Raw genomic sequence first — 23,402 nt, 5'->3', positions numbered from 1 at the left:
GTCTTCAACTTGGGGTGTTTATCAACGTCTCTGAAAGACGGAGTGGGGTGGGGGGTTGGTTAGAGAGATAAATGCCCATGCAGTTAGCTGTGCTGGGTAGAGTCCAACCCCCAGGTTTGAACCCACCCAGGGTTATTAAAATCCCCCTCCCAGCACGAGGCTAGCAACGCTTTAAACATTAAAAAGCCGCCCTCCCCCTCCTGTTTTCGATCAATAAATTAATAACCATCATAAAAAAAAACCCACCCAGCGCTCAGCAGCCGCCTGCCTCTCCCCTCTGGGGTCTGGTGGGCTGTATTTCTCCAGGGTAGGGGGAGCCTGCCCCATAGCGAGCTGCCTGAAGCAGTGTCCTTCCCTCGATGGGGCCGTGCTAGGGGGTCTGCAGCCCCACACGCCTGGCTGGGTTCCCAGGCTTGTTCGGGTTCAGTGGGATTGGCTGCCTCCTGGGCTGGGTTGGGAGAGTTAGGCCTTTGGCAGGTCCCTGCTGCGCCGGCCCTGGGCAGGGTCCCTGGCTGTTTCCCACCTTCTCACCTTGGTTTGTTTTATCCCTGGGACTCGCTACGTCCACCCTGCCTCCATTCTGCCCTTCGTTCCCTGGCAGCCCCACGCATCCCTTCTCGCTGGCTCTCCTTCTCCTCTTCTACAGGCTTTCTGCTCTCCTCCATAGGCCCTGATTTCTTCCCTCTTTTCTCCTCTCCCCTCTTTCTTCCTCCAGAATCCCACTTCCATCTCTCTCTGTCTTCCCCCTCCCCCCAACACACACACACACACACACACACTTCCTTTCCCATCTCTCTTCTTCTTTCCCTCCTTTCCACGAGCCTTTTCTTTCCTCATTAGACCGGAGCACTAGGCCCATGCTGGTTTAGATTTTTCTGCCCTTTTGAGGCATTGGATCCAGGGCTAAAACCTCTCCCCTCCCCCACATGTGCACCCTTCCCCTCTCCGCTTGAACTGAAATTGACCCGTTGTCCCTGGAGGGGACCCGGGCTAATGCTCTGGCCTCTGGCTCAGAACCGACGGTGTGTGTGTGTGTGTGTGTGTGTGTGTGTGTGTGTGTGTGTGTGTGTGTGTGTGTGTGTGTGTGTGTGTGTGTGTGTGTGTGTCTCTAACACCCTCGTGTTCCTATGGCTGGAAGGAGGCTCTCCTAGATGTGAGTGTGTGTTGGGGGATTAGTTTGCAGGACAATAATGGAAGTGCCTCTGGAACTTGTTCCTTCCCCAAAGCAGTTAGCTGGAGGAGAGAGATCCCAGGTGCTGCAGGTAGTGGCGATTCAGCGGGGAGCGCTCTCCCCCACCCCCAAGTCTGTACTGACCCCAACGCCCCCGCTGGGGGCTCTGGTCACTGCTGCTGGAGGTACGGACACAAAACCAGGGGCCTGAGCCTCTCTGTTGCATTCGAGATCCCCTGGGGATTTCCATGGCAGTCAAGGAGGCTAGCCGCAGGGTCCTGGTTCAGTCCTTGAGCAAACAGCATTCCGCTCCCTTACATGCGTGCTGCAGCTTTCCGCTGGCTCTAGTATTCTTCACTGCCCATCTTAAACGGCTGGGCTGGGCTAGCCGTGCTGCTGTTTAAAACAGCGGCCGCGCCCCCACCCCAGAGGTGGCTGCATTTCAGTGGCGGATGAAGTGGCTCCATTTGCGAACCACTTTGACACTAAGGGAGCTGTCCGAGATCGATATGAATCGCTGCCAAAGCAGACGGATGAGCCACTGGGCTGTAATTTTCTGTCTCTTTCTGCCTCCTGACTGCTCTTCCTGGGGACTGAAAATCCATAGGCATCGAAAGGTCACGCCTCCCATTAGCGTGCCTCTTGGTAACGGTGATGGGAGCAACGCAGACCCCACGTGGCATTAGACGCTTCCCTTCTGATAACGCCAAGAAGCCTGCAGTGGGGCAGGGACAGAGGGGAAGGAATTTGGCCCTGCCCTACACTCAGGCCTGCACAGCCCTGGGCCTAACTTCTATCCCTGCTCCAGGGGGCTCCTAAGGGCTTTTCAGGGCTGTCGAATCACGGGAGCACAGGTCAACCCTGGCCACGCTTCCACCCACCTGGAACGGCCCCGGAATCCCACCCTCACCCCCTGGCTCACCCCTAAACTGGCAGAGTCTTCCTCTGTACCTGGGTGTAATGGGGTCCAGGGCCCCCCCTTCTATCTCAGAGCCCCTTGGTACCACCCTCGCTGGGGCAATGGGCAACAATGAATTGAGCCTCGCATGTCTAGGGAGTTTGGGGGTGTTTTATTCTATGCCCATCTTATTTGTGTTCCTTGTGGTGCAGCCAGATCTGTGAGCCTGGTCAGTCTTGCCCCTCAAGGCCTTGGAGGGCTTCCCAGATATTAACCAGAAGGCCCTTTCATCAGATAAAAGAACTGGCCACTTTGGCCGGCTAAGAGGAACTTCTCTTGGAGGAGTTTGACATCCTTCATAAACATGACAGCATTACATCTCCTAATCCCTGCCCCTGGGCTTTGCACAATTCAATCTTTTTTTTTGTTATCATTTGATGGATATCGATTTTTTTTATGCATTTTTAATTTTTATTCATTTAAATGTTCAGTTACGGGAAATTAGGGGGTGGGGTCAGACGGTGATGATTTAATGTTGAGATTCAAAAAGTGAAAGCTCTATAACCATCCCTACACACCTGGTCGGCGTCCCATGTCGAAACGTCCGAAGTAAATATCGGTCAATGAAACGCGAATCCGTTCTCAAGCCGTGTTTTCCCTACTTTGCCTCGCTGTACACTTTGATTATTAGCAATGGAAATATTGGGCGTGACTGCAGTGAAATTGACATTTACCGATAAGAATCGAATCCTTCCAAGCCTAATTATATCCATTAAACCCGTGGTTTTCAACCTGTGGTCTGCGGACCCCTGGGGATCTGCAGAGTATTTCTAATAGGTCTGCAAAAGGTTGTTGTTCCCATAGTGGTTTGCAACCTCTGGTCCGCACAGACTGTGCCTAAGATTTACACCCGGATCCGTACCTCCTCTCAAACTTTGTTAGGGGGCTGCAAATGAAAAAAGGCTGCAAACCGCTGCATCAAAAAATGGGGAAATGAGAGCGGCCCAATGACTTGTGCAGCGTCATACACTGAACTGGGGGCAGAGTCAGGGATGAAATTCAGGAGTCCTGACTCCCAGCCCCCTGCCCTAACCAGCAGCCCACATGAGCTGGGGTTGCCCCGGAGTCCTGACTCCCAGCCCCCGGCTCTCACCACTAGAGACACATTGGAGGTTCTGTGTAATATCCCAGTTGGGAAGGCAGGTTTATTGATCCAGAGGGGCCCTTAAGAGTAGCATCCGCCTGGGGCAGATAAACCTCCCTGCGGCCGGGTGCTTCCTCCCCACCCCCCCGTGACAGCGTATGCTAGGGACCTCGCTTCTGAAAGGCGGGTAACTCGTCTGCGAACGTTCGCTCCAGGCTGGGCACATGGCAGTCGAAGTCCCCACCCAAGGATGGTCTGGTCCACGCATTTCCCGCCAGCGGGGCAGTGGGACTGGCTGGCTCGGAGGATCGCTAAGAGACTGGGGAGGTGGCTACACTGCGATTCAACCCCCGAGCCTGGCCCGGGTCAGCTTGCGCCCTGGGACTCTTCCCCCATCACATGGTCCCAGGGCCCGGGCTCCAGCCCGAACCGGAATGTCCCACAGCCTGAGTCAGCTGACGGGCCTGCCCAGCTGTGGGTATTCAATTACAGTGCAGACATGCCCTAAGCGACCTTTCACCTCTAGGTCACCAGGGGTTCAAATACAGCTCAGCAGGGATTTAAAGCCAATGGCTGGGGGACCTGCTGGAGGCCTGTAGGGGATGATTTGATGGGTGCCTGTCAGTGTCCTAGCAGGCAGGCGTCTCTCCCATAAAGACCATTGTCTCCCTTGATGCTGATTATTCCCTTGTCGGCAGCTCTCGGATTAATTGCACAGGGGCGTCTCCTTTGTCATGTCCTTCCAGGCACGGGGCAGCTGCCTTGGGAACTTGTAGTGGTACCAGAATGCTGGGCTAACTTCCGGACTGGTGTGTTGTGACCAAGACACGAGAAGTCATTCTTCCGCTCTACTCTGCGCTGGTTAGGCCTCAACTGGAGTATTGTGTCCAGTTCTGGGCACTGCACTTCAAGAAAGATGTGGAGAAATTGGAAAGGGTCCAGAGAAGAGCAACAAGAATGATTAAAGGTCTTGAGAACATGACCTATGAAGGAAGGCTGAAAGAATTGGGTTTGTTTAGTTTGGAAAAGAGAAGACTGAGAGGGGACATGATAGCAGTTTTCAGGTATCTAAAAGAGTGTCATAAGGAGGAGGGAGAAAACTTGTTCACCTTAGCCTCTAAGGATAGAACAAGAAGCAATGGGCTTAAATTGCAGCAAGGGAGGTTTCGGTTGGACATTAGGAAAAAGTTCCTAACTGTCAGGGTGGTTAAACACTGGAATAAATTGCCTAGGGAGGTTGTGGAATCTCCATCTCTGGAGATATTTAAGAGTAGGTTAGATAAATGTCTATCAGGGATGGTCTAGACAGTATTTGGTCCTGCCATGCGGGCAGGGGACTGGACTCAATGACCTCTCGAGGTCCCTTCCAGTCCTAGAATCTATGAATCTATATGAAAACCCCACTGAAATCAACAGAGCTACTACCAGGCAAAATTTGGCCTCTTGACAGTCCCTGGCTCTAGACTGAAACCTCATTATGCTGGGTGCAGTGAGGGACAGTCCGGGCCCATGTTGTTACACTTCATTAGCCAAAGAGTGGGGAGGGGAAACCGAGCAAAGCGGATTGCCCGAGATCACGCTGCAGTTCAGAGGCAAGAATAGAATCCAGGTGGTCCCAGGGCACCAGACCACACTGCCCCTCGCTTCAGTCTGCTCTTCGGCAGAGCCGTCAATGGTGTCAGCATGGAGGGCTGCGACGTTGACCTAGCAACCCCCTCTTCACTCCATCCCTGGCCTGACAGGCTTTGAGGCGGTATTAAAGATGGGAATTACTGTCCTGGGGGGGAAAGTGAGGCTGGCTGAGATGGGCTGGAGCTGCTGCTGCTGTTAGTCTGATCCGGCTTCCTTAAGTGGAACCAGGTAAAGGGAGTAGAGCCGACCAGCTTGTGTCTCTTGCTGCCTCTTACTTGCAACCTGGCTGACCGGGAGGGGGGGGGGGGGGAGGAAACAGAGTGCGTGGCGTGATCAGCCCATTCTGGGACCTGGCAAACTCGGACCAGCGTCAGGCTGTTCAGGGCATTGCATTTAGCAGCCTTTCCGGTCACGGGCTCGCTGCGGAGTTGTGAAAGGGGCAGGCGTGCCCAGCTAAGGCAGATTCTAAACAGAAAGCAAGAGAAAAATTTAGGATGGGAAAGGAAATGGGCCCATGAGGGAGGGCCGGGCAGCAGGAATCGGTGTCCCCTCCCAGGCGGCACTCAGGAGCCAGTGATAGGATCTGGCTCCCTTCTCTGGGCCAGGCGCTCTGACTTCCCTTTCAAGCCAGCCTTTGGATTCATTCGTCATTGTTCCCCTGCTGCCTTAGTCTGGTACCCAGCAGCAGCGGCCCCCTGCGCTGTGTCTCCGTGTGCTGGAAAACCTCGCTGCCCCGCTGCAGGGGAAAGGCCGGGCCTCTGTGGTCAAGCACCTCTTCAGCATGTTGTCCCATTGCAAAAAGCTTAGCTCCCTGTCCCGGCGCCTTTTCTCCTGGCCCCTCGGAGAGTTTTGCTGCTGACTTCCTGGTGATCAGGATCTGACCCACGGTGCAGTGGAGGGAGGACGTAGGGAGGCCAAGCGGAGTGACCCAAGTGGAGGCAGGGCAGCAGGATTTTTGCTGACCGTCACGGTGTCACCTGAAAAATGCCCCCTTGTGCCCTGTTGGGGTGATGTCCAAGGGACGCCTCCTGGCCCATGCTCCAGCAGCCTGTAATGCTGATCTGTAGACAAGGGGTGTAAAGCGGAGAGGCTCTCTTCATTTCAGTGCTGTGCCGATTAACAGCTGAGGGTTTGGCTCGAGGCATCTGGTTTTACCCATCGCCTTGGCTGTGCATGACTCCCCACCGGGCTCTCCAAAGTCTGGGTGGCCTCCTGCACTGAATGGTGTATGCTCAAAAAACCGATATGACTGAGTGGCTAACGAATCCGGCTGTGGTCATTCTGAGACTGAACTGCTGGGTTACCTTGGGCAAGTCACTGCTCTGTGCCTCAGTTTCCCCATCTGAGCTGCCTCTACAAAGTGTATTGATAAACTGGAGCGGGTTCAGAGAAGAGCCCTGAGAATGATTACAGGATTAGGAAACAGGGTGCGAGACTCACCCAGCTCAGTCTGTTTAGCTTACCGAAGAGAAGGGGGAGGGGTAACTTGATTACAGCGCATCCGTATCTGCACAGGGAACAAATATTTAATAATGAGCTCTATGCGCTAGCCGTGAAAGGAATAACATGAGCCAGTGGCTGGAAGCTGAAGCTAGACAAACTCAACTGCAAATAAGGGGTACGTTTTTAACAGTGAGCGTTTATCCCCTGGAACAACTTACCAAGGCGGGGGTGGGGGGTGGATTCCCCATCACTGACAATTGTTAAATCAAGATCGGAGGTTTATTCTAAGACATCAGCTCTAGGGGCATGGGCGGTGGGGGAACCCTGGGCTCAGGGAGGCTAACCCCGGCCTGCCCCTTCTGCCCGAGGTGTCCCTCCTTTGCCACGCCACGCCAGCCCTGGCCTGCCCAAGCATCCCCAGCCCCGGAGCGTGGGGCGAGCGGCGCAGGCCCAGCCCCGGAGCGCCGGGTAGCACGCCCCCTCCCCCCAGCCCCAGAGCACTGGGCGGAGTTCCTGGCTGCAGGCTGACCCCCATTAGCCCCAGCACGGGGGAAGAGCTGGCAGTAGCAGAGTGCTGGGAAGCAGGAGGGGGCTGGGGACGGAGCGTGGGCAGGGCCACACAGGGCTGTTTGGGGAGGCTCATCCTCCCCTGGCCTTTGATGCCTGCCGCCCATGTCTCGGGGTTATTTGGGGGAAATCCTGGGGCCTGTGTTATCCAGGGGCTCAGACTCGATGATCACGACGGACAAGCCCCTGGCTTGGTCACCGTTCCTTCAAAAGCTCTCGCCCCTTGGCTCATTGCAGAACAGCCACTCAGGCCTCAAAGGAGCTGGGCCGGTAGGAGTCTTTCCTCTGCCTGTGCCCTTAATCAGCTGATGCGCCCCACGTGGGGTGGCGGGTCCCAGGGGAGACCCGGCTTTGAATTCAGGAGGAGGGCGGGGCCTTGCTTGAAAGGATTCGTGGGGCGGGTCAGCGGCCGGCAGGAGCCGGAGGAGGAGAGGGAGGCGGGTTACCAAGCTGCTGGGGGGTGGCCCTTGGGAGACATTTGCAGTCATGAAAGCATCTCTCTCTCTCCTGCTGCTTGGTTCCACCACCACTGAGGCTGCTTTGGGGCCTCCAGGGAACGCCCCAGCACTAACTGCAGGGAAAGGGACACATAGAGGCTAACCCAGATAAAGGTTCTACTGCGGGGGCGGAGACAGCAGTGACAGTAACCCTCGCCCCAGCCTGGATTTGAACCCTTGACTGTCCGCCCAACCCCCCTGCCCCTTGAGCTAAAGGAGCAGCACTGTAGCGGTCAGCAGTAGCAGGCTGCTATCCTCTAGCGGACATGGGCGCGCGACACACTTTGTCAGGCGAGGCGTGGTGCATACACCCAGTAAACACTCAGGGTCTCCCCTCCCCAGGGACCCCCAACCCCCTAATCCCCAGCCCGAAAGATCTTACAGTCTAAAGAGAGCTGGCCCGTGCCTCAGTTTCCCACGCTGAAAAACAGGGATGTTGCTGCTGATCCCCTGGCAGAGGCACCCGAGGGCTTTGTATGAGGTGCGAGGTGCTGCCTTGCTCCTCATTCACCCTCACGCGAGCGAGAGGAGAATCCGGCCCGGGGCTGGTGTATTCGTGACTGGGATCGGCTGAGGGGCAGTCCCATAGTGTCCTACCCCTAGAGCTGGGGAAGATAAACATGCCCACTTGCTAAGTGGCCTTTTCCCCAGAGACGCCGTCCCTTCGCTCTCCCGGTTCAAGGCCGTCGAGCCAGACGCGTCATTTTCTTTCCAGTTCTAAAGTCACGGCTGCTGTGAGCAAAGGCAAACCTCCCCGGTCTGGTTCAATGGGAGTTCGGCCTGGGGCAGGAGGAGCGCACCGCTCCAAGGGGAGCAGTGGGGATACCTGGGGAGCCCCCAGTGAGGTGGGGGAATATACCCGCTTGTAGCGGGGTGGTTACCCGCTCCAGCCCTGACAGGGTTAAGGCCAGCCCTGGGAGAGGGCTGGGGCTGTAAGGAAAAGCAGGCCCAGCTGGGGCCACGCCCCAAACAGAGCACAGCAGGGCCTTCTAAAAGGCTGCTAGCTTGGCGCTAGGGTAGCCTCTCCGGTCTTGGAGGGAGCAGGGCCTGGCTGTTGGTAGCAAAGGTCCTGGGAGTGAAGCAGGGCTGGGGAAAGGCCAGGGGAGCAGGGGAGCTCCAGCCTGGCAACTCCCCAGGCTGCAGGGCCTGGTCCTAGGCCCACCCCTGAGGTACTGGGTGGTGGAGGAAGACAGCAGGTCCTACCCCCTTGCCTGGCTCTTATACTGCAGTCTGCTCCAAGGAGCAGGGGCTCATGGCTGCCTGGCAATAGCCGCTGGCTGAGGCAAGGTGGGATTAGGGGGTTGGGGGTCCCTAGGGAGGGGAGACCCTGAGAATGAGGGGTTACTGCCAGGGGGCAGCACCCCAGATAATGGGGCACCGGAGTCCGGGAGGGACACCGGCCTACAGAGGGCGCTCCAATGGCTGGCAAGCTAATTTCCTGAGATGACCAGCAGGAGGCACCGCAGGGGTGAGTCCCACGCTGTAGCACTGCTCCTACACCCCTTTCTGGGACACTCCTCGCTCTGCCCCAGTGGAAATTCACACTGAATCGCTGACCCCGAGGGCCCGATTCTGCAGTCACAGGGAGCGTTGGCAGAGTAAAGCGGGCAGGATCGGGCCCAGCGGGATTAGCGCTGTGGTCTATATTTAGTGCAGCTTTCTCTGCCCTGGCAGGACGGCTCTCTGCAAAGAGGACTGGGAATCAGGACTCCTGGGTTCTCTGCCTAGCTGTGAGCCAGTCACTTCAGGCCAGCGGCTTCCCTGTCTGCAAAACTGGGGGTCACACTGACCTTCCCGCCCCTGGGTGCTGTGGGTCTGAATTCATTGTTTTCAAAGTGCTTGGAGATCTTTGGAGGGAAAGGGCTGGGTAAGATTGCCATTGTCACAGAGAGAGGGGAACTGGAACGCTAGATCAGATCATTCCATCTGGTATCCTTGCTCCAAGAGTGGCTGGCCCCAGCTGCTCCAGAGGAAGCTGAAAGAAACCCTGCAGTGGGCAGTTATGGGATAATCTGCCCCTGTGAAAAGTTACCTCCTGACCCCCTAATAGTTGGCATGCCCTGAAGCCTGAGGGTTTATACCCCTCCCCCAAATCTTAGCTTTTCACATTCTTTCTACTAGAACCTAGGATACTCTTGTTCTCCACAGAAACGCCAAGTCCTCTTTTTGAGTCCTGCTCAGCTCTTGGGCCTCAATGAAACATTGTGACCCTGAGTTCCACAAGTTAATTGGGGGCTGTATGGAAAAAGTATTTCCTCTTATCAGACTGATCCAGTTCTAAAACCCCCGAGTGACTGACATTTCCACCACGTCCCTTAAGTACGTCCTTCACCCCGCCTGTCAGGAAAATACCAGCTGTGGGCCGGCATCTCCTCTCGCTAACCTGAGGGAGTTGTATGGTGGGGAAGGGAGAGGAGAATCAGGCCTCTTGTCTCTTTAAATGGATGGACAATAGCAGGTGATCAATCAACGTCCATGTCTTCTATTGCATCATCCATCCTGGTTCCTTTTGTAGAGCGATGGGGTTGTGGGGTGAGGGAGAAGGGGGCAGCAGGGCTGGGGGAAAGGGAGGGAGAGAAGTCGTGTGTGATGATAACGGGGATCTTGCTATGCCACTTGGTCCCTCTACCACCCTCCCCCACACACTGCCCCCAGGATCCAGCGGCTTGGTCCAGCTCCGGAGCCTGGCTATCTCCAGGGTGCTTCCGTGGGGATCCCACGGGTCCCACTGCTGCAGCTCCGTGCTCCGGACACGTCCGGCTTGAGCCCATGTAAGAGCTCAGGCCAGGCTGGACGACGTGACCCTGACCGGCTGCCCCGTTCCCCTCTGTAACACGGGGTCTGCTGCGTAGGCAGTTGAGACACCATTGCTGGGGGGACTACAACCAGGGCCAGGCCCAGATGGCCCCCACTGGCCCTCCCCAGAGCTCTCTCGTGCTCCAGACGGATGGGGGGTGCTCTAGTCTCCGGTGGGTGCTTGGAGACCCTGGGGCCCAGCCGCACGCGCCTCCCCAGAGATAGCCGTGCCAGCCACTTGGCTTTGGATCCCCAGCGCTCTGACCCTGCCTCCCCTCTTCTCTCCGCAGAGCTGCCCTGCCATGTCGTCCTCCAAACGCCGAGACGCGGATGAGGTTTTCGGTAAGTCCGCTGCACGGTCTCCACCCTCTTCCCGCCCCCACTCCCGGTCTCTCTGAGCCCACGTCCCTTAGCGCCTGCAAGCTCGCCCCCGGCGTCGCCAGCCAAGGGAGACTTTCCCCGGCGCTGATGGCCTGCAGAGCGGAGCAGGGACAGCACGGACCCAGGCTGGGGGGAATGTGGGGCTCGGGGAGGGACGGTCTGGTGGGAGGGAGGTTGGCGGGGGTGTTAGGGCCTGGCAGCTGGGGGCCGGTGAGCAAGGGTGTGGCTGGAGACAGGGAGGTGGGAGATTGGAGATAGGGGCTGGGGATGGGGGAAGCTAGCGTTGGGGAGACAGGGCATTGGGGTGGATGTGGGGGAGGGGGGAATTTGGGAGCTAGGGCCTGGCTGGGGGGAGGGAGGATGGGGAGATCAGCAAGCGCAGGAGCCCGGGGAGGGTCTGGGAATGAATCCCCTCCCGCCCCTGAAAGCCGCGATCTGTTCGCCCACCCCAGAGGGGCCCGGATCCCTGGGAGATGGACTGGGACAGCTGGCCTAGGCTTCTGGCCCCTCGACTCCGGCCTCCAGCCCTAGGCTGGATTCACCCCTGGTGGGGGCTCCTGCTGCTCCCCTCCGGGGATGGGGGGGTCACTGTGCTGGGGAAGGGCAGCACCTACTGAATCAGTGCCTGTCCCCGGCCGCCCATCCCTCTGGCTCCCGGGACACTGCCTCTCTCGCACACACCTAGGAAGCCAGGAGCAAGTGGGGCCCTAGGTGCGAGGCCCCCTAGCATGTACACGTGGGGCTCCGCCTCCCCAGAGGCGCCTCTCCCCACTTCCCTCCACCCCGTGCCTCCTACGGCTGCAGGGACCCTGCATCCTGCAAGAGCCCCCTGGCCAACTCCACAGGGCCTTGCTCGTTCACACTCCTACTACTCCCTCTTGTCTCCAGCTGGTCTCCCCTCCGCTTCCCTTTCTCTCTCATCCCTCGCTGCTTTCTTCTCCGGTCCCTCGGTGGCCAGGTGCTGCAGCGCCCACTCCAGCAGGCAGCAGAACTTTGTGCAGGCTCCTACTTTGCCTCGGTTTCCCATCCACCTTCTGTGGGGGTCAAAGATCTGCCCTGCGCACCCTCCTCGGGGCCTGACCCTGCATCCTTCGGCAGCCTGATTCTCTCAGGCAGGTCGAGGCGGGTTTGGTGCACAGAAGGAAGGAAGGAAGGATCGGGCCCGTCACATGTTTGTGTCTCTTGGGGCTTGCCTCCACTCAGGCAGTTTTCACGCATGGACCTCCTAGTGTAGGCAGTTGTGCAAAGCACGACGGTTGTGCAAAGCACGGCTGGCTCTGGGGCAGCTGGTCCCAGTTGGGCATGATAGCGCGACCCCGTTTGTGCTGTGGTAGCCGACTCGGTGCCAACCAAAGCCAGTATAGGCAGGGCTTTGCCAGAATCGCTCCCTCCGAGTGTGCGACTGGCTCTCTCATTGACTGACGGCCATAAGCACCCAGGCAGGTGCACGTGCACGTGTGTCCACACTCACACGCGTGTGCGTATGGTGCCTGTTGTGAACAGGAGCCTGAGCCGTGCCATACTGCAAAGGCCACTGCCTCGACTCCCAGGGGGCTGGAGTTGAAAGACCACGTGCCATCTGCAGACAGCTGATGCTGGCTCCTGTCTGCGGCTGGAGAAAAGTCACCCCCTCAAAAAAAACAACAACTGCGCAGCAGGGCGGAGGAAGCGGCTGGCAAGCGAAGGGGCGAGTGCCCCCGAGGCACAGCTCTGATTTCCCCCCGCTTGGCTTGGCACCCGCCTGGCGTGCCCTGTTTATAACGAACAAGCTGGGATGAGCAGCGCGTAGCAAAGACAACCCGGGGAAGGCTGGAGACTGACAGCGCGGTGAGTTACAGCCGCATTACCGCCGGGGGGGGGGATGACCGTGTACCACGTGGGCAGGGATGCGGTGACTGCTTAAAGAAGATGGTCATCTAGTCCAGTCCCCGGCAGGACAAAGTCATAACTAGACCCTTCCTGAAGGTGTTTGTCTAACCCAGGGGTTCTCAAACTTCATGGCACTGCGCCCCCTTCTGACAAGAAAAATTACTACATGACCCCAGGAGGGGGGGACCGAAGACTGAGCCCGTCTGAGTCCCACTGCCCCGGGTGGGGAGGGGGTCAAAACCAAAGCTCAAGGGCCTCGGCCGCAGCCTGGGGGCCGGTAACCTGGGCTGAATCCCTTGGGCTCTGGCTTGGGCCCCGAGCCCCAGCAAGTCTAAGCCAACCCTGGCGGCCCCATTAAAATGGGCTCGCGACCCACTTTGGGGTCTCAGCCCACAGTTTGAGAACCGCTGGCTCGAACCCGTTCTTAAAAACCTCCAACGACGGAGATTCCATGCATACATGTAGGCACGAGAGCCCACAAATATACGTGCGCCCGTGCAACGCACATGCACTTGTGCCAATATTGGTGCGCAGATGTGGTGGCACAGACACACACCACACACCTGTCCCAAATGGCCACACGCACGTGCCCGCATGCTCAGGTACACACAATAGGTGCACGAAGGCGTCAGGAGTTGCCTGTTTCTTGTTCCGCTTTTCCTCTTTACCCAGAGGCTTCCGCTGGAAGCGTCTAGCTCTGGGGAGGGGAGGGTTGGACAGTCAGCTGGTGAGTGCTGGAGAGTATGAGCCGGGAGCATGCAGAAGATTGCCTTAGTTCCTGGAAGTAAATATGGGACTGCAGTAACTGACATGATGGGGAAATGGGAGCCTAACAGAGGACCCATAGAGCATGGGAGTTGGAGGCTGTTGTAGGACTGGCTTTGCAGCATAGGGGTGTGTGTTGTATATTGTGATGTGTGGCGAGCACTGTCCCTGAGCCTCTGTAGAGGCTTGGCGAGTTGGGTGGCTATTGGTGGCAGCGCTACCGGCTCTGCCTATAATTCAGGTTGTCTGAAATGTTCCATTAGAAGACCCTGTTTTCAGTTGCTTAGAACTTTGCCAGACATGAACCGTTTGGCCTGAAAATTTCCCCTGCTTCAAATTGAATTTGGAGAAGGTGTGTGTGGGGGGGAGGGAGTTGGGGGTTTCAGCAAAAACCATTCCGCCATTTCTGAGAACGAGGTGAGGAGCAAACACCTTGTTTTGCCCAGGTTCACGATCATTCTCGGGTCTGTTTCTTTGAGCCTCTTTAGCGCCCCCAGGCTTTGGTGCAGGGAGTTGAAATTGGACAGGGGGGAGAGTTTCAAGGTGTCAGCCAAGCCCCGGCCCCACTGGACTCGGGGCGGTACAAACACCTCCTAAGAGCCCTCTCCACTCCCAAAGAGCTGGCAATCTAAATAGATAAGACAGCCGAAGGCTGGGACAGGCACAAAATTGGAGTGACTTGCCCAAGGTCACCCAGCAGATCAGTGGCAAAGCCAGGAATCAAATCATGTGCGCCATGCCCTACCCACTAGGTCATACTGCCCCTCATGTTTTTTTTTAGGCAAGGCCCCTTCTTTAGGTGCCTAAATGGGAGTGGAGCTCCTTGCCCCACATGCTGAGCTCTTGAAAATCAGGCCGTAGGCTCTTTAGAAAACTTCCTTCTAATAAAGTGAAGAAGGGGAGCGCTCCCCCCGCCCCTGGGGCTGGTCACTGTCACTCTCCCTTGGGTGAGGAGGTATTTTGGGGCAGTTCTCTGGCCCTGCGATAAAGGAGGTCAGACTAGAGGATCCTAATAGTCCCTTCTGGCCCGGGAGATTTGAAACGGGCAGAATGGCTGATTTTCTCCCCCCCGCCCCCAGCCCCAATGAGATGTTCTGGTTTTCACAACATTTGTGGTCCATTTCACATCTCCTGGGAAATCCAGGATGGCTGGGAAACGCACCCCAGCCTTCTGCCTCGGGAGCAGGTGGCTGGGAACCGACACGGGGTCTGGGGAGCTCTGCGTGCAAGTGGAAATGTCCGAGGGGCACGCACCACGGTCGCCCCGAGCCGGCTTGCTGGCTCAGCCGTCCCTGGCACTCAGCCCGCTGCCTGCTAGGTATTTTCCATCTCCGGCCTTTAAAGCTCGCGAGCATTAGCGCGGTGGGGGCTGGGCATGGCCGGCAGCCTCCCTGGATTCGGGGAAATGTTGTTTGCTGCTAATGTGAAGTGTGGAAAGTGCATCTAGATGCTCTTGGGCCTCGTGACAGGGAAGAGGCAGCGCTTGGTTGTGTGCGCCCTGTGAAGGGGGATCTGTGCAGAGGTTGCTGGACGCAGACAGGCCCTGTGATTCTCTCCAGCGAGCGGCTACCCTGGCCGGGGGTCACCACTAACCACAAGGCCACTGATCTTCAGCTCGTCCCTTCTAGGGCCTCTAGGAGCCAGGCCATACGCTCCTGACTGCATACAGCTTCGGGGGCAGGCGTGCCCTCTTTGAAGCATCCACTGTTGGCAGCTGCGGGAAGCGGGATGCTGGCCGTGATGGGCCGACGCTGGTCTGATCCGCTCCAGCAAAGGGGACGAGGGGGAGGCCGGGGCCCAGCACTGCTGTGGGAATGGGGATCCCCCGCCCCTTCTGTCTGGTGTGCAAAGAGGCTAGCCTAGGCGTTAATTGCTGCCTCGCTCCCACGCCCGCAGAGGGAATGCCTGGTGCTCACAGCAAAGCAACTTACAAAGAAATCTGTCTCCGTCTCCCTAGCGAACGGCCCAAATCAGTGTCCCGAGACTGCAACAGGCCCTCAGCATCTGGGGAAACCCTCGGCTCAGGTCTATTTGCCTCTCTTGTACACCTGCCCCCACTATCTTCCCCCTCTCTGGGGCTCTGCCGTGGGCCATGGGTGAGGGCCGGGCCGCCAGACGGTCCAGTAACAGATGTTACCTCACCCATCTTGTCTGTCTTGTATCCAGGGCGCGACATGGCTCCATGACTGGGGCAAACGATGCCAGCGTCTCTTCAGCCTTGTCTGTGCCAGGGAGATTGGCCCGGCTGATCCCTGCCCCAGCCCGGCTGACCCGTACCACACACCCGGCGCCCAGTTTGGGCCTGGTCTGGGCAAGGCTCCGCTGTGCCCATCTGCGTTGTCTTTTCTCCCGTCCGTCCCCCTCCCGCTCGCTCCCCGTTCTCATGAGCCGCGGCTCCGTCCCTCCCGCTCCCCCTGGAGTCGCCTGAGCGGCAGCTGATTCTGGGCTCCTGGCAGGCTCAAGCGTGTGTGTGTGTGTGTGTGTGTCCACACACACACCTGGTTAAGTATTCATGACCTCCAGAAGGCAGCTCCCTGCTCTGTACGCAGGGAAGGCAGAGGGGGCTGGGATGAGAGACTGGGGGGGGGGGTGCCGTGTGTGTGTGTGTGTGTGTGTGTGTGTGTGTGTGTGTGTGTGTGTGTATGGAACTGTGTGCGCGTGTGTGTAGGGGTGTTTGTAGCTGTAGGGTGTGTGTGGAGCGGTATATGTTTTTTAGTGGTGTGTGTGTGTTAACCCTTTGAGGACAAAACACACCGGTAGTAATTAACACCCCAGGGTCCCAGCCCTTTTGGAGTATTAACCAGCACTAGGATAGGGGAAACTGAGGTGTGGGGAGACTTGACCACGGTTACAGAGAGGAGCCCGTATCCGAACTGGGGTGACGTTTCAGGAGATCCTGGTTCTGTCTGGTGTGGTGACCCCCTCCCCCGCATCTCTGCTCCATTTGCCTCCCCACCCCCAATTTAGGAATCGTCCATTGACTCAGCTGCTCTCAGGGCAGGGGAGCTGGCTAATCACTGACGCTTCAGGGTGACAGGCCGAGCACCCAAGGGCTCTGGGCTTATGGGGTGAGCTCCCGTGGTGCAGGATTGGGAGGGGGGGCTAGTCTCTGGCAGGTCCCCCTAGATGAGGCCCGACTGATGTGGCTCTCAGAGGAAGTGGGGTACACCAGGGGAACAGGGGTAATCCCTTCCCGAATGGCTGCACAGCCACCTCCTGTTGGCACACAGGTGAATGAATGTGCCAGTGTGTGTAGGTGTGAGTGTGCAAACATACCTCAGGGCAAATGGATAGGTGACCAGCACGTGCGATGGGGGGTGGGTAAAAGCCACCCGCCATGCAGCACTGTCTGCAGTGTCCCCCAGGGCCTGTGGGCTCCAGAGTGACCCCCAGTGCAGTGCTGACCCAGATGTCCCCTAATTCTGGCAGTGCCATCTGTAGTGCCCCCCAGCACTGGCAGTGCCACCCCTCTGGAAGTTCTGTGGCATCTGGAGTGACCCCCCCCCAGCACTGGCAGTGCCCCTCCCCCCGCTAGCAAAGCAGTGGCATCTGGAATGACACCCCCACCCCAGCACTGGCAGTGACCCTCCTCCCCTCTGCACTGACAGTGCAGTGCCACCTGGAGTGACCCCCAGCACTGGCAGTGCGGTACTAGACCAAGCGCCCCCTGGTGCTGGCAGTGCAGTACTACCCCCGGTGTCCCCCCAGCACTAGCAGTAAGTACAACGCTGTCCCACGCACCCAAATGCTCTCAGTGAAAATCTGGCTATCGGTATCACACTAGGAGCTGCCGGGGACACCGGGCAATCTGTCCCTTGCTGAGGTGCCACGTGCCAGCCTGGCCACTGGCCCCACGTGGCAGAAACTCTTCACTGGCCAACATTTCAGCCAAAAGGTTGCCCCCTTCCCTTTCCCGCTTTGTGAGGATCAGTTTCTCCAGGCCCTGCCCCTAAAAGATCCTGCATTGGCCAGGCTATGGGGGTGGGTGGGGCCCAAGACAGAGGCTTAGGGTAGCAGGTGTGTTTTGGCTTTGATGGGGGGGGGCTGCCTAAAACCCCATAAGCCCCTTTGGCAAGGTAGCTCTGGGATGAGCCCCTCTCAGCTGCGAGGGATGGAAGGGAGCTTCCCCCTTTAGCAGCGGATTCTAGCTCCTTCCGCTGGGGACGATGGGTTTATGGGCAATAATGGATGGTCCCAGGCCGCGGCTGCTTTGTAAATTGGATCGTCAGCCGGGGGAGCGGGGATGGATTTCTTGAGCAGCGCTTTATAGACCATCCTCTCTGTACGTGTGCGCGTATACCCTCGTGCATGGCGATGAGAGGGCGTGTGTCCCAGGTGGGCTGTGTCGAATAAAGGCTGGCTCTGCGCTAGGATTTTTCCGGGCCTGTCACTCCGAGTGCAGATCTTCTAGCTCAGCCCAACCCGCTCTCTGCTGCAGCCTTTGCCACTGGGGCTGAAAGTCCCCGGCATGGCACAGCGTAGGTGCCAGCGAAGAGGTGTGAATCATAGAATCTCAGGGTTGGAAGGGACCTCAGGAGATCATCTAGTCCAACCCGCTGCTCAAAACAGGACTAATCCCCAGACAGATTTTTTTGCCCCCAATCCCTAAATGGCCCCCACAAGGATTGAACTCACAATCCTGGGTTTAGCAGGCCAATGCTCAAACCACTGAGCTATCCCTCCCCCCTGCGTGGCTACACACTTCTCAGGGGTGCAAAGGGGTCACACTGGCATGTGCAACTATCTGCATGTGTCAGGAGGGTTAAGTGTGAAATGGTATTTGGGGGTGTTAATGGGGGTGCTTCTTTGTGGGCGTGGATTTCTAGGTGTGTCTCTGGGGCCTGATTCGCTGTCCATGTGTGACTGTTTACACAGTGCAATGGGCGTATAAATCCTCCCGAACCAGAGTGACAGCAGTCACACCCACTGGACACTGGTATAAAGGCCTGGGCATAGTGCAGGGCAAGGGAGAGCCAAGCCTAGTTGGGGGGTGTACACCGGCTTGTGCTGCGCCTGTCCCCGGACACACTCAGCGCTTTACAAGCATTAGCTAACCCCTGTGGGAGACAGTATTAGCCCCATTTCACAGATGGAGAAACTGAGGCACAGATAGAGGTCTCTCTCTAATGACTGACCCACTGGTTTCTCTTACTGATACAAAACCCAGTAGATCCAGCTTGGGCACCACATGCCCCCCCGGGCAGGCGGGTGCCAGGACAGATGTGAGGCAGTTTGCTCTTCCCAGAGGCGAACTGGCCCCCCGGGGGGGGGGGGGGGCTTGGCAGGGTGCAGAACGACTGGAGCAAGCCCCACCTCGAGCACGAGCACGACCCCTCCCGCCTCTGCCCGGTCTCCACTCTACCCCCAGCCCGCCCCCTGCTACGGAGCCAGCTCTGCCCCCAGACGCGGTTCCTTCCTGCAGTCCCCCCGGTGCCTCCACGACGTGCCTCGTGGGCACAAAGGGGCTGCCGGGCAGTGCTGGAGAGGACCCTCTGTGTTAACAATAACGGGGCAGGCACCCTCCGTAATGATAAGGATTTCCAGGCAGCTCCGACCACTGGGAGATTTACTAAATCCATCGTTTCTGCCCATAAACCAGCGCCCCCCTCACCCAAGCCCCAGCTGTCAGCTCGCTGGGGGAAAATTCCTTCAAATTAGCTTGTCGTTTCCACGGCTGGACGTTGTCTTCCCTTTGAACTGACGGGGTTTGCTGGTGTTTCTGCCCGGGAGGATCAGGGCAGTCACGGGGCAGGGTTGGCAGCCCCGCTGCCCTGGCTAAACGCGGCTTCGGTTGGATTTAAAACTCATTCCAGGTCCCCTGGGGCACTGAGCCGTTTAACGCCCGGAGATGTGCCCGCAGAGTGGCTGCGGCTGCGGGTCCTCGGTGTGGAACAGTGAGCGTGCGTGAGTGAATGTACTCACGTGTGCGGATGAGTGCATCCACCTGCGAGCTTGGGCGTGGACATGTGCACACGCCAGAGTGTGCAAATGCACGTGCCTAAGACTCTACAAGCACCAGTGGGAGACCTCGGGCCGGTGTCCCCGTGAGAGAGGGAGGAAAAAACGGGGGGAAATCAAGGCAGGACGAGGAGGCCGTGCGTGCGCTGCGGGCATGAAGGCTGGTGGCTACTCCACGAGCTCTCGCCCTGATTTCTGCACGATTCTGTCCCGTCCCGTCAGTCCCCCCACCCGCCGCGTCACGTGCTGTCCTGGGGAGGCGTTTCCTGGATGGGCTCTAACACAAGGAGGCAAACTGGCTTGAGGACCTCACCTGAGTCGGGCCTGGGTGCCCTCTGCAGGGGCTTTGAAGAGACACAGCCCGGTCGTGGTGCAGCCGAAGTTGATCTGAACGCTGAAATGCTGGTGCTTCTGCTTGGGACCCCTGGGTTCCATACACAGCTCTGGCAGGGGGGTGCAGTCTAGTGGTTATAGTAGGGGACTGGGAGGCAGGACTCCTGGGTTCCATACACAGCTCTGGCAGGGGGGTGCAGTCTAGTGGTTATAGTAGGGGACTGGGAGGCAGGACCCCTGGGTTCCATACACAGCTCTGGCAGGGGGGTGCAGTCTAGTGGTTATAGTAGGGGACTGGGAGGCAGGACTCCTGGATTCCATACACAGCTCTGGCAGGGGGGTGCAGTCTAGTGGTTATAGTAGGGGACTGGGAGGCAGGACTCCTGGGTTCCATACACAGCTCTGGCAGGGGGGTGCAGTCTAGTGGTTATAGTAGGGGACTGGGAGGCAGGACTCCTGGGTTCCATACACAGCTCTGGCAGGGGAGTGCAGTCTAGTGGTTAGAACAGGGGCCACTGGGAGGCAGGACGCCCGGGTTGTAACCCCCCCCATTCTGCCCACGCCCCCCCTTTGTGATTTTGGGCGAGTCACTTCCGTCTCTCTGGGCCGGCAGCTGTCAGACTGCAAAGCCCGCAAGCGTGTCCGTTACCCCAAACGATTCGCAGATTCCTCGCTCGAATCAGCCTAGCTGTGCGGGTCGCTCACACGATCCGCCTTCCTCCAATGAGCCAGAGCCGCGCAGGCGGGAGACGGTCTGGTTCGGTGGGAGGGCACCAGCACAGGCGGCGGGCGTGCGGGGCCATGAGGAACCCAGCCCGGCATGGCTGGGCACCAGCAGGGCCGCTGAGAGCGGGTTCGGGCCCCGGTGAAATTTTTTTTTTCAGGGCTCCCCAGCAAGGGCCAAGAAGGGGGGGGAGCCAGGCCAGGCCCTGGGCTCCCTTCCGGACCGGCCCCGGTAATTTGTACCGGCTTTCCCCCCCCCCCCCCGCTTTCGTCGGCCCTGGGCACCAGCAGTTGCGCTTGTAGAAAGCAAATACGAGAGGGGCCCGTCGCAGCTGAGTCAGATCGCCCATCACAGCCTTCACCCAGCTCTGCTCTTTGCTCCCTGCCTGGGTGCAGCCCGCAGTGCCCGGTGCCCCCACATGGTCCCCAGAGGCACCAAGATGCCAGGTCACCCTTTTGCAAGGAAATCAGAGCCGCCCTGTGGCCTGGGAGGCGCGGGGGCTGTGGGCTTTAATGGAGGTGACGGAGGGAGGCATTTGGTGGCAACGAAAGGCCAGTCATTGGGGGCGTCCGTCGGCCGTGACCTCAGCTGGCCCCAGGCAGCAGCAGCGAGATGGGAGGCGGATGGGCAGCGATTTCCCCGCCCCGGGAATCAGCAACTCTGCAAACTCTGGCAGGGTAGCCCTGTGCGATGGGGCGGGCTGCTTCCCTACGGGGGGGGCAATTGTCTCAGAAGAGCTCGGCGGGCAGCTGGATTCTCCAGCGTGCTCAGGCCCCGATGTCCCTGAGCTCGGGGGGAACCCCAGCCCCATGTGTCTAGGGCAGCTTGGCCCAAGCAGTTCCCAGCTGCAGCAGGGGGGAGAGGGAGAGATGATTTGGGGGGGAGCTGGGGCGGGGGGGCTGAAATGGCCATTGCTGTGCGTCTCTTCTCTGAACTCTCTCTCTTTCTCCCCCTGTTCCACCCTCTCCCTCCTCTTTGTCCCTGGCTGGGACACTGCCCCCCCCTTTCCTTTGTCTTCCATTCATTCTTTCTGTTTTCCTCTCCTCTCCCCCTGCTCTGTCCCATTCGCTCTCTCCCAACCCCCTGTGCTCCCTGTCCCTCTGTGCGCCCCCCACCGCCCCATCCGTCCGTCTGTCTGCTCTCTCTCGCTCTCCCACTTCTCCGCCCCCCTTCTCTCTTTCACTCCCAGATTTTAATGATGTGATTCCAGAGACCCAGAGGCTGGACAGCAGTTTGCAGAAGGCCCGAGCCCAGCTGTCGGCCAAGGGCAGGCGGCACCGCCCGTCCCGGTCCCGCTTGAGAGACAGCGTCAGCTCGGCGGAAGGGGACGACAGCCTGGAGAGGAAGGTGAGCCCGGGCCCGGGCGGGGGGCTGGCTGCGTCCTTCCACGCGAGGTGGGCCGGGGTGACTGGAGCTCCGGGTCAAAGGAGACCGTCCCCAAGGCCTGCACCCAGAATGGCTGCTCCCTCTCCTCTCTCTTGGGCCATAGGAGCTCAGGCTCGGCCACGCTGGAGCAGACCCTGGGTCCGTCAAATCCTCTATCCCGCCGGGTGCTGCACTGGCCCGCCCGGTGGGCTGTCCTGCCACCTGCTCCCAGCGGGTCAGGCTCTGGCCCAGTAGCCAATGGCCAGGGACTAATGCTTCAGCCGGGCGGCCCGTGAGCCTGGCAGGGCCCCGGACGGGACATTGCTACGGAGAACAAGGCTCAGCAGAGTGACTGGGAAGGGTTCTACACCCCCCTGCTTCAGGGCAGGAGCTGAGCTCTAGCAGATGGGGGTCAGGAGGGAACAGTCCTTAAGGGCGGGTTGTTCCAGAACTGCCTCCGGCAGGGTTTCCGCGCCTGGCTGCGGTTGCAGGCAGGTGACTGGGATTGATCAACCAGTGGCCTGATCCAATGCGGGGTGAGAGGGGATACTAGAGGAGCTGGACCAATGGGCTGATCCAGTGTGGCAGGCGGAGGGATACCAGCAATGGTCTGATGCAATGGGGCAGGCGGAGGGATACCAGCAATGGTCTGATGCAATGGGGCAGGAGGAGGGGATACCAGCAATGGTCTGATGCAATGGGGCAGGAGGAGGGGATACCAGCAATGGTCTGATGCAATGGGGCAGGAGGAGGGGATACCAGCAATGGTCTGATGCAATGGGGCAGGAGGAGGGGATACCAGCAATGGTCTGATGCAATGGGGCAGGAGGGGGGATACCAGCAATGGTCTGATGCAGTGGGGCAGGAGGGGGGATACCAGCAATGGTCTGATGCAGTGGGGCAGGAGGAGGGGATACCAGCAATGGTCTGATGCAATGGGGCAGGAGGAGGGGATACCAGCAATGGTCTGATGCAATGGGGCAGGAGGAGGGGATACCAGCAATGGTCTGATGCAATGGGGCAGGAGGAGGGGATACCAGCAATGGTCTGATGCAGCGGGGCAGGAGGGGGGATACCAGCAATGGTCTGATGCAGCGGGGCAGGAGGGGGGATACCAGCAATGGTCTGATGCAGTGGGGCAGGAGGAGGGGATACCAGCAATGGTCTGATGCAGTGGGGCAGGAGGAGGGGATACCAGCAATGGTCTGATGCAATGGGGCAGGAGGAGGGGATACCAGCAATGGTCTGATGCAGCGGGGCAGGAGGAGGGGATACCAGCAATGGTCTGATGCAGCGGGGCAGGAGGAGGGGATACCAGCAATGGTCTGATGCAGCGGGGCAGGAGGGGGGATACCAGCAATGGTCTGATGCAGTGGGGCAGGAGGAGGGGATACCAGCAATGGTCTGATGCAATGGGGCAGGAGGAGGGGATACCAGCAATGGTCTGATGCAATGGGGCAGGAGGGGGGATACCAGCAATGGTCTGATGCAATGGGGCAGGAGGGGAGATACCAGCAATGGTCTGATGCAATGGGGCAGGAGGAGGGATACCAGCAATGGTCTGATGCAATGGGGCAGGAGGAGGGGATACCAGCAATGGTCTGATGCAATGGGGCAGGAGGAGGGGATACCAGCAATGGTCTGATGCAATGGGGCAGGAGGAGGGGATACCAGCAATGGTCTGATGCAATGGGGCAGGAGGAGGGGATACCAGCAATGGTCTGATGCAATGGGGCAGGAGGGGGGATACCAGCAATGGTCTGATGCAATGGGGCAGGAGGAGGGGATACCAGCAATGGTCTGATGCAATGGGGCAGGAGGGGGGATACCAGCAATGGTCTGATGCAATGGGGCAGGAG

At 58.7% G+C, this 23,402-nt stretch overlaps 1 protein-coding gene across 1 annotated transcript in view; it reads left to right on the top strand.

The window, feature by feature from the left end:
- Window positions 1-23,402, top strand: part of SAMD14 (sterile alpha motif domain containing 14) — a 61,074-nt gene that overhangs the window by 28,756 nt on the left and 8,916 nt on the right. The window contains exons 2-3 of the mRNA XM_065422824.1: window positions 10,439-10,490; window positions 21,368-21,525. Coding sequence (XP_065278896.1) covers window positions 10,439-10,490; window positions 21,368-21,525 — 210 coding nt within the window. The remainder of the gene's footprint in view (window positions 1-10,438; window positions 10,491-21,367; window positions 21,526-23,402) is intronic.

The sequence above is a fragment of the Emys orbicularis genome, chromosome 25, assembly GCF_028017835.1.
Source record: "Emys orbicularis isolate rEmyOrb1 chromosome 25, rEmyOrb1.hap1, whole genome shotgun sequence".
NCBI lineage: Eukaryota > Metazoa > Chordata > Testudines > Emydidae > Emys > Emys orbicularis.
Note: the sequence above shows the minus strand (reverse complement) of the source record. Positions and strands in the feature narration are given on the sequence as shown.